This window comes from Hordeum vulgare, chromosome 7H (assembly GCF_904849725.1).
Source record: "Hordeum vulgare subsp. vulgare chromosome 7H, MorexV3_pseudomolecules_assembly, whole genome shotgun sequence".
Classification (NCBI taxonomy): domain Eukaryota; kingdom Viridiplantae; phylum Streptophyta; class Magnoliopsida; order Poales; family Poaceae; genus Hordeum; species Hordeum vulgare.
In genome coordinates, this window is record NC_058524.1 from 139,962,096 (window position 1) to 139,971,911 (window position 9,816).

Here is a 9,816-nt window from a genome sequence, read left to right on the forward strand (position 1 = left end):
CATGGCGCGTGGTTTCCTCTTATCACCGCGAGACTTAACCGGCACCGTCCGATCCTTATCGCAAACGAATCGCAGCCTCTGCCTCTGCCTCCGCCTCGCCCCCACGCGCCTGCCGCCTCGCCGCCGGCCATTTTCCGGGCACGTCGCCGTCTCCCCCGCCGTCGGATTCTTATTATGCTTCGCCTTCGCCTCCATCCTTGCCCACGCTTCTCCCCGTCTCCGCCGCCTTTCCACCACGCCCTCCCCCGCCGGTTGGCCGCCTCTCCGCTACCAGAGCTCTCCTTTCCACTCACCGCCACCGCGCTCCGAACCCGGACCCCGCCGCTCCAGGCCGCCGTCAGCCGAGCCGCCCCCGGAGAGGAACGTCGGGGCGTGGATGAGGACGAGGAGGACGTGGACCTGGACAATGCGCTCACCAAGACACGGCGGCTCGTCGAGTGCGCCATGTTCGCGTCCGTTGCTGGTCTCGCCTACTTCCTCAGCAACTCCCTCGCCATCGAGGTCCGCGTCCTTCTTCCACTCCGGCGTGCAATGTTGCTCTGTTTCTTTGGTCTTTCTATAAATCCATTTATTTGACTGTTGATGCATGAAGCTGCTGCCTTCTTTTGCTGATGCAGAATTACTTCAGCTGCTTTTTCCCATTGCCGATAGTCATCTCCTCCTTGAGATGGGGGTTAGGAGCTGGTAGGAAAACTATGGTGAGTCTGATCAAATGGTTCACGTGGCATTGTATATAGCTTTCATGTATTTTAGTTTAGTTTAGTTCATTTATGGCATTGCCTCGTCAGGTGGCTACTGTTCTACTGCTCTTCACATTGTCTGGCCCTGTCAAAGCATCCACTTATCTGGTAAGTATCTCCTGTGTGGCAAATGATTCATATCATAGTTGTGCCAATGGCATGTGTTTGGTTCAGAACATTTAAATTTGGCAACTCACATATTTACCTTGAAACTAACTGATGTTGGTGCTGCAATCGGGTGTTGAATCAGGGGCTTCAACTTCAAGATCATTGGTATTGAAACGAATAATGGCTCCATATCCTGGAACTAAAATCAGCATATCTTAGCACTCAAAGAAATCAATATTCCGAGTGAAAAAATTGTATAAGTAGAGATGGCAAGCTGCAACAGTAAGGGTTAACAACTTAGCATTCATCAATCATCGAACAACAGTATTTTATTTATTTATTTTAGTACTCCCTCCGATCCATATTAATTGTCTATGGATCGGAGGGGGTACTTAAGTTTTGGTGTTGGTAATTTACCCTTTTTCTCTTAGCTTCTCTGTACATACTGTTCCATTTTATTTCTGTATCTTCTTTGGGACTTGAAAGATTAAAAGAACCCTTCGGTCATTCGTTATGACTCGGGACATTCTTACATTTCTTGGGCTTGTTTTCCTGCAGCTTATGCATGGGATAGTTGGTCTAGCCATGGGTACTATGTGGAGGTGAGGAAAGGTGAAGCTTTCGCTTTTAGTGTTGGTATATATGTCACTAAAAGTTAATGATAGATTTGCTTCAGAGGTGCATATATGCAGCTGTTACTTCCAACCGATTTTTATTGACTTTGAGTAACCGTAACATTTTTCCCCTGCTCTGTCATCAGGTTGGAGACCGATTGGATTGCTTCCATCATAATCTGCTCAATTGTAAGTATCTTCTCTCAATTGGTATTTCATATCTATAGATGTATTGCTGATGACATATGGACTACACATAGCCTCGTAGCTTTGGATCGGAACTCGACAACATTACCTTGTGAAAGATTCTATATAGAGTTAGGCCATTGATATTTTCGTAATGTTTGACATAACTATGTAGTTTCTATTTGAAAATATGAATAAAATTGTCTAGTTCATGATTTTAATAGTTGCAAATCTCTGTGTTCTTTCTTGTACACCTGTTAGATATCCTTTGGAAGAATTTTCTTTGCTTGCACAATAGAGGGTTACCTTTGTGCTAGTCCTTATCAAAAAATTACCAAGCAAATTATATCCAGTACCAAACAAGCTTATGTTCTTTTTGTTATTTCTAACATAGGATGTAGCAAACTGCAATTGATATCTCTTCTGGCAAGCAACGCATTGCCAGTTGGTATTTCTTCTTAACTTCACATGATGTCTAATATGACTAGACGAAACTTCCTCGTCACAGGAGTACAGAGGTGGGAAAGAGTCGAGAGACAATAGAGGCTGGTGCATAAGCTCATGTCCGTGAGGAGAGTGAGGGTAGTTCATAGGTCCACATCTGAATTCAGAATCATTGGGTAGAAATAAATAAACAGCCTGTTTTGCTAATAAGAAACTTCAAGATCATTCGGTAAGAAATAGATACTAAGATCTAGATTGACTTAAAACTAAATCCATATCAAAAATTTCGCCCAGTGATCATGTAACACCCCCTTTCCGGTGTGATTGCCGACGTGAGGTCTCTCTTAGTTCTTCTGACTTGGGGAAGAAGCAGAATGAGAACAAGTGGGAAGTATGAGGAGAATTTAGAGCTTTATTCCTCAATTCGGACTTAGTTGTTTCTGCATAACAAACAGGCTAATATAGGCAACAGCCCAACACATGCTACACCGCCCCACTGGCCCCCACTTTTCAGAACTTAACACCCCCTCCCCCCTTTCCGCACCACACGGTACATAGCTGACACAACGGTGGCACGCTACCATGTCTAAGGGCGGCGGCGTGCATGACGTATCCTTTCCAGCTGACATTTCTGCTACTCCTATTTTTAGTCCTTAAATTGAATTTCAGCTGACAGTTTGCTTTGCAGATCCGTGCGGTGGGAGCTTGTGGATACGTGTTACTGTCATCGTTCCTGATACGAGAAAATATTCTTCAATTGGTATGTCTATTCAACTCTATTCAGTGATTCTTCAGTTGAGAAAATATTCTTCAATTTAATTCACTAACTACTAATCATTTCAGATAACCGTTAACGTGCATGCCTCCTTAACGTACATTCTGGCGGCAGCTGGTGTGAATGCAATTCCATCCATGGATGCAATATATGTGATCTTTGGGACACTGGTAATTTGGTAATTTTTAATCGGCCAAATTATACTTATAGCATGAGCCAGCTCAGAAAGTAACTTCCCTGTCTTTGGCAGCTTCTACTTAACTGTGGATTCTTTGTCTTCGTACTGCATATAATTTACACAATCTTCCTGACCAAGCTTGGAATCAAGCCTTCGCTGAAACCTCCACGATGGCTGGGCAAAGCAACTTTTAGTTGATAGGTAGAATGCCACCATACTCATTTGTAGTTGAAGGTTCGCCCCCTGACTGAACTTGCAGCATTTTAGTGTTACGAATGCTCCCCCATTCCCCGCAGCATGCCGACATGGCAATTGTGGCCTTTGTAATATGAGCATTATTATTCGGCTTCCTGGTGCATGATTGTGGTTTTCCCGACAAGGTTTTTGGTGATTGCGATCCATTTTTGGTGGAATTGACTGGTCGGTAAGTGTTGTACAACTTTTGGACTTTATATTGTCCAAGTACGTCTTTCTTTTTAAGAAAAAGTTCAAGTTTTTACATTCTGTTAACCTTTTCCTTAACTATATATTTTAATTTTTTGGGGCATTACTCCCTCCATCTCAAAATGTAAGTCCTATTCGTTTTGTCCAAACTCAAACTTTCTCAAGTTTCATTTCCGGCATTCCATTAACCTTTTCACGAGCTCTTTGTGAAGACAATGCCTTGTTTTACATCCTTTTCCATGCCTTCCAGGCAAGGAATAATGCTTAGCGACATGGTTTATACATGATCTTTTTTTTGCAAGCACCAAAGAGGTATGGCAGAGTTTAGGGCAACAACAAAGCGGATCATCAAATGGACGGCACCAAATGTCCATGAACACGTCCGAACGTGTTCATGGATAGCAGGCTGGGCACCGGCCATCCAACCATAGGCACCAAATATCTGCCCACTCAATTTTTTTCCTATGTCAGGAGTACTAAAACTAATTAAAGATAAATAGCATAATTCTTCAAAAAGTTGAAATATAAATAAATATAACAATCCAAACAAAAAATTTTAAAATGAGATAGTCCAAATTCGAATTCAACTTATCCGGACACATGTTCTAGTTGTCCATATGAAACGTGCAGATGCTCAATCAGATGAGACTGGCATGTCAAAGAATAGGAGGGTTAGATCTTCCACTGCTCACGATTCGGATTCAGATTGAAAAGATGAAGTGATATGATCCTGTCTTTTGTAACATTATTATAAGTTTGTCTCTTTTGTACCCCAGTTCTCAAAATTTCTTTATGATTTATGTATACCGTCGAACAAGAAAACTGGAGGCTGGATGTATTAGTGATATGTCAATAGCTCCAGTTTTCCATGACCAGGGTTATATTTCATCAGTTATCTAAGAAATACAATACACATGTATGACCAAGTATTATTGCTGCAATTATGCTTCAGTGTTGGGCATTTCACCTTCCTTGTTTATCCCTGGCATTCCCCTGATCGCATCAAAGCCTTTTCACAATGGCATAAAAGGTAATTCGTCAAGAACTGCGTGGTCTCTTTTCAGCTACGGCAAAAATGTACTCCCTCCGTAAACTAATATAAAAGCGTTTAGATCACTAAAGTAGTGATCTAAACACTCTTATACTGTAGCAGTTTACAGATGGAGTACTGTTATAGTTCAGCATAAAACCGATTAGCCACATCATCATGTTTGTCACGTGACTGGAGAGAGATTATTCATCAGAAGACACTGTAGCTGCAGAATATCTCACGTATGAGCTCTATTCACAGCGTTGCTGCTAAAACACAACCTGACAAAAAATATTCACAATATTATCACATATAGTACACATCTCATGTCTATTATCTTATTATACACTTGATTTGAATTTACTATGTTGGATATATGATAGTAGAAGGTTGTTTATATATTTGTCTAGAAGCCGATATGCTGCGTGTACTGAGCGTAGGCCTCCGATTGCAAGCCGATTGGCGCACGGATGACTTCATCTGGAAGATCAAAGGCGTCGACGAGTTCTCGAGCAACAAGCCTCACTTGGTAACTGAGGTAGTCTACCAGTTTATGGATAGCCTGAAAGCATACAGGGGACCATAGCATCAGGTCCTGCTTGTGGTCTGAAGCTAAGGACTGAAATTGCAATTTTGTACTATGCATGGGGTTGGCAAGCAGATACAAACCTTGGCTTTGTTTGGCGCGACATAGTCTACATTCCGATATGTCCCGATGTCTTTCCAGATCCTATCGAGCGCATAAAGGTCGCACACCAGCTTCAGTACTTCACGTGTTTTTTCATCAGGGCAACTGCGTAGGCACATCATATGTCATTGCTGTCGCACTAACCTCACTGGATGAAGTCAAAAGGGTTACGAAAACAACATCTCAATGGTGAGAGTAGGCTTTAATAGTTCACCTTTAGTTTGTATTCGTGGTTCAGCTAAACTACATAATGAGGGTAAGGGCCCAAACACAAAAAAGGAGTCCTTGGTACCAGGAGGATTTTTCTAGGGATAATTCTACAACTCAAGCACAAATAATCATGATCAACGGGTGGTAAATTGTAGTCAGGATGACAGGAGAATTTCAATGCTTTCGCCGATCTCGACCAAACAAATCGTCATTGTAAGTAGTATTCAACAAAATCTTACTTCTAAACTAATGTGTCAAGCTAGCTACAACCTACAAGTAATGATGGTAAGAACAATGTAACTGAGGACACAAAAACTGTACCTCTTCACTGCTTCTATAAACCTTGCGAGGATGACAGACTCAATGTGTGACTCTGCCAGCGTGAGCAGATGGTTTAAACATCTGTTCCACGCACCAAAACCTCCAAGTGTCTTCATGTGCTTCTGGAGTCGAGCAGCAACACTATGCAATAGTCTAGATGTTCGGTACTGAGAAGAGAGTTTATACAATCAGTACATGACTTCTTCCAATTGCTACTAATATTATTATTATGAAGATCGTACTCACCCTGAATGCATCCAGCTGAAACTTAGGATCCCTTAGATGATCTTCCCCTTCCCACCGAGCAGTAACAGGGTTAGGCTGAGACAAGTAGGTGCTCATGGAGTCTCTCAAGTAGTTCCAGGTGACTGAGAGTGTTCCTCCCTTAAATTTTTGCTGATATTGCTTCAGGAGATCGCCCGCAACCTACAATAGCATCGTGATAAGAGGTACAATATTTGAGGTATAAGTAACTTCATATCACAGGAAATTACTCACCCAAACTTCTACCCACAGTATGTAATTAAGTGTGTGTTCTTAATATATATACTACCCTATCAACTATCAGAGAACCTGCCCATCAAATATTACAAAATGAGCTTTGTAAAGGATTCCCATTGGTACCTGCTGCAGCAGAACTGTATTGTCTCCTTCAAATGTTTGAAATATATCATGGTCATTCCGCAGATCACCAAAATGATTTACAGCAGCATACCCATGGCCACCACACGATTCTCGGCATATGCTAATAGATTTTGCCGTGTATGAAGTTATGTAGGACTTTAACCCAGATGAAAGTACGTGGACATCAGCACTAATATCCTCGTCATTGGTTTTCTTCATTTCCGAGTACTTATCTACCAAATACCGCCTGGCAAAATGAAATGCATACGCTGATGCCAACATAGGCATTAGTTTGTGCTGGTGAGATTGGTAATCCAGCACACTGATTTCAGGCTGCTTAGGTGGACCGAATTGTTGACGCAGTAAAGCATATCTAACAGCAATGGTTACTGCAACTTTGAGTATTCCCACAGAACTATATGCAAGACTAACTCGTCCCCCAACAAGCTCACCAAGGGTTGCTGCAAATCTTTTATTAATTGTGGGGAGACTGCTTGTGTATTTCCCGTCTCGTGCCACATCACCGAATCGGTTCAGAAGATTGTCACGGGGTATCCTAACTGAACGGAATCTCAGGGCACCATTATCCACACCATTTAGACCTATCTTGTGCCCACAATCATTGATCTCAATTCCAGGAAGAACAGCATGGGTTTCAAGGTCCCGAATCGGGACAATAAATGCATGAATTCCCATGTCAGCAGGTTCCCCTCCTTTTCCCTGAAGCGGTAAAATTAACCTTGCAAAAACAGTAGCGAATTTTCCATGAAGAGCTGAGTTGCCAATCCACCACTTAATGGCTCCATTGTTTGGTGTATCAATAATGAACTCATCAGTAACTGGATCAAATGTAGCAGTGGTCTGTAGGGCTTGAACATTGGATCCTGTCAAAAAGCAACAAACAGAAATGAAGGGAATCTTTCCAAACTATTGTAAACAGTGTTCTAGGTGCTGTAATAGTCCCAATTAACAGTCAAACTGCAAATCAATCAAAGTACCTAACAAGAAATCAGCAATACTGATGGAATAATTGAATAGATAATCTAACCATGATGCAGTTCTGTCATAGCAAAACAGCCTGGATAATCCAAATTATCGATTTTGTCAAAGTACTTTTCCCTGTGCTTCTTGGTTCCCAAATTTATTATAGAACCACCCCAAAGACTGCATTAACAAACATGCAAGTTAGTGGATTTATAACAATGGACAGACAAGGAAAAGGTAGCACATAAAACCACTAAATAATAATTACAAATGTCAAATGACGTGTTATTGTCCTGCTAAGATCATCAAAGGAAATAATCCGACATACCGCTGAGGGCATTTTGCATGAATTCCAGAATGATAAAAGGTGCAGTGTTTGAGGTTGTATGAAGTGAACCGCTAACCAAACTCCAGATGCACGTATACCCTAAATAATCCCAATACTGGAAATGGAATCGTCGTGACTACAAAAAATGGGTACAAAAAATGCTTAACATTTCACAATAATGAACTGTGTACGCAATCGTCCCAGTAGGCAATCAAATGGCTCACAAACTAATGTTAACCAAAGTTGTAGCAAACAAAGCATCTTAATCAAGAAATAATGCTTCTTCTATCGCCACAATAATTAATTAGGCCGATGCCATGGCAGATATCATCTATTATCAAGCCCCCACAAAATATAAACCTATGTGCACTCATGCTGAAACTCTGTTTTCAGAGTCCTTGTCGCTCATAAGTCGAGTCCTTGTCGCTCATAAGTCATAAGTACTTGGCCCCAAAAGGACTGCAATTGCAATCTACCTACCGTACATAAAGTAGGTGCAGTTAATATATCAGCAGATCCATCCATGAAGTAGGTTGGAGCATTAAGTTATCGACAGACCCCAAGCCCACACTCATAAATCAAATTAACCATGCTCCAAGTTAGAATCCTCGTGAATGCGATAATCAGTATGGTCAAGATCAGTATGATTCGTGTTATTCACGTTCAAAAGAGTAAAGCAAAACGATTTAGTTACTGAGACCGACAGTCAAGTTACCAATTGATCCATAGATGTGGTTCGCAGTTCACCTCGTAACATCAAGCAGTTATGTAAGCCCTCTCGTTAACTTTTTTTTTTTAGATAAAAACATCTCGTTAACAACCAACTAACAATCCCCATATATGAAACATATGGAAGAAAATCAGGATCGATTTGTGTTCTTTACCAGTTTATTTGTGAGGGGATTGCTCAATTACCAGTAAATTAACTAGAACGCGGGGTGAAAGAAGAAAAGCGAACCAACCTGTACTGTACCCCGACCTTGATGGCGAGGGAGATGTCGAGCCCGCCGACGGCCTCCATGACGGCGAAGTACTCGGCGGGGTCGTCTGCCATGAGGCTGAGCGGGCGCACCCCGGCCTCTCGAACGAGCGCTACCATCTGCCGGAGGCAGAGCTCGCGGTGGGCGGCCATGGGCAGCTCGACGGGCGTATGGAGCTCCGGCCGCTCGACAAAGAACCTGTATAACCGCTCCTGCGTCGCCCGGTGCCGCCCCCGCAGGTACGAGGTGAGTGCCGCCACGTCCGCGTCCAGCCCCCCCGCCCGCCGCTTCCCCGCGCAGGCGGCGGGGACAAGGGAATTGGCCCCCTCGGGAGCGGGCCGATCGGAGGGCTGTAGGAGGTGGAGGGAGAGGCGTCGGAGGCGGCGCATCGCCGGCGTGGAGTCTTCGTCCTCGGAGCCGGAGCCGGAGCGGGACATGGTGGCCATGGCGACGGCGGCGACGTGTTAGATGGAACGTGTGCGGGCCGGGGCGGGAGTGAGAAAGCGAAGCCGAGGTTGTTGGTTCCGTTGCGTTGGGACGTTGCTTTCGGCCTTGTTTTGGGAGGCCTTAAGTCCACCCCAATCCCTTCTCTATGAGTAAATCGCGAAACCCATCACATTTGTAGACTCTAAATGAAAAACTAACCACGTTACATTTTATTTTTTGCAAAACCCAGTTATAATTGTGTTGACAAGTGGTCGATTAAAGCCGATCGAGGAAAAAACTGACCGTTGGTTCCCCACTGTCAGTGCCATGTTGCGCGGGTAAAGATGATGTTTGTCACGCGACGTTAGGCGATGGTAGGCAAACCCCAACCGGTCGAAACCAATCGCAATGCCATCCCCTTCACCCCACCTTCAGATCTCTCCTTAACCACTTCCTCCTTCCCGCATGCGCTCCCTCCAACACATGGCGGCCAGCGGCCACAGATGCTCTGCGGGTGACAGAAGGGATGACAACGACTTTTCTTTCGACAGTGACGGTAGTTGCCAAACTTTCTATGCCCTTCATCACTCTAGCAAGCTCCCGTTTGTTGCACCCGAGGATGCAGGCTGGTTGGCCGTTGCCAACAGAGAAGAGTGTGACCAGCACCATGGAAGGTCCAAGCAGTGTACCTATGACATCGAGTCGTTGGCGACGACAAGATTGGACCAGGTCCAGA

The 9,816-nt window shown here is 43.7% G+C and overlaps 2 protein-coding genes across 2 annotated transcripts; one reads left to right on the plus strand and one right to left on the minus strand.

The window, feature by feature from the left end:
- The first annotated feature begins 61 nt into the window (after window positions 1–61).
- Window positions 62–3,544, plus strand: LOC123413493. Its single transcript, XM_045106433.1, has 8 exons — window positions 62–501; window positions 618–698; window positions 789–848; window positions 1,407–1,450; window positions 1,609–1,651; window positions 2,781–2,852; window positions 2,936–3,037; window positions 3,118–3,544. The coding sequence occupies exons 1-8, from the start codon at window positions 175–177 to the stop codon at window positions 3,241–3,243; spliced, it is 855 nt and encodes a 284-aa protein (XP_044962368.1). The 5' UTR covers window positions 62–174; the 3' UTR covers window positions 3,244–3,544.
- A 1,202-nt stretch (window positions 3,545–4,746) lies between these two features.
- On the minus strand, window positions 4,747–9,237 carry LOC123413492 (acyl-coenzyme A oxidase 2, peroxisomal-like). Its single transcript, XM_045106432.1, has 7 exons — window positions 8,637–9,237; window positions 7,411–7,526; window positions 6,363–7,246; window positions 5,985–6,164; window positions 5,739–5,905; window positions 5,189–5,312; window positions 4,747–5,081 (listed from the first exon to the last, which is right to left on the minus strand). Exons 1-7 carry the CDS (start codon window positions 9,098–9,100, stop codon window positions 4,926–4,928), a joined length of 2,091 nt encoding a protein of 696 aa, XP_044962367.1. The 5' UTR covers window positions 9,101–9,237; the 3' UTR covers window positions 4,747–4,925.
- Window positions 9,238–9,816: the final 579 nt, after the last annotated feature.

Excerpts from the sequence above, each read along its gene's own strand:
- LOC123413492 (XM_045106432.1), bottom strand. The coding sequence starts at position 9,100 with ATGGCCACCATGTCCCGCTCCGGCTCCGGCTCCGAGGACGAAGACTCC. Across the intron at positions 7,247-7,410 it reads TATGACAGAACTGCATCATG|GATCCAATGTTCAAGCCCTA; the intron begins GTTAGATTATCT and ends GCTTTTTGACAG. Across the intron at positions 6,165-6,362 it reads ATACAGTTCTGCTGCAGCAG|GTTGCGGGCGATCTCCTGAA; the intron begins GTACCAATGGGA and ends ATGCTATTGTAG.
- LOC123413493 (XM_045106433.1), top strand. The coding sequence starts at position 175 with ATGCTTCGCCTTCGCCTCCATCCTTGCCCACGCTTCTCCCCGTCTCCG. Across the intron at positions 849-1,406 it reads TCAAAGCATCCACTTATCTG|CTTATGCATGGGATAGTTGG; the intron begins GTAAGTATCTCC and ends GTTTTCCTGCAG. Across the intron at positions 1,451-1,608 it reads GCCATGGGTACTATGTGGAG|GTTGGAGACCGATTGGATTG; the intron begins GTGAGGAAAGGT and ends CTCTGTCATCAG.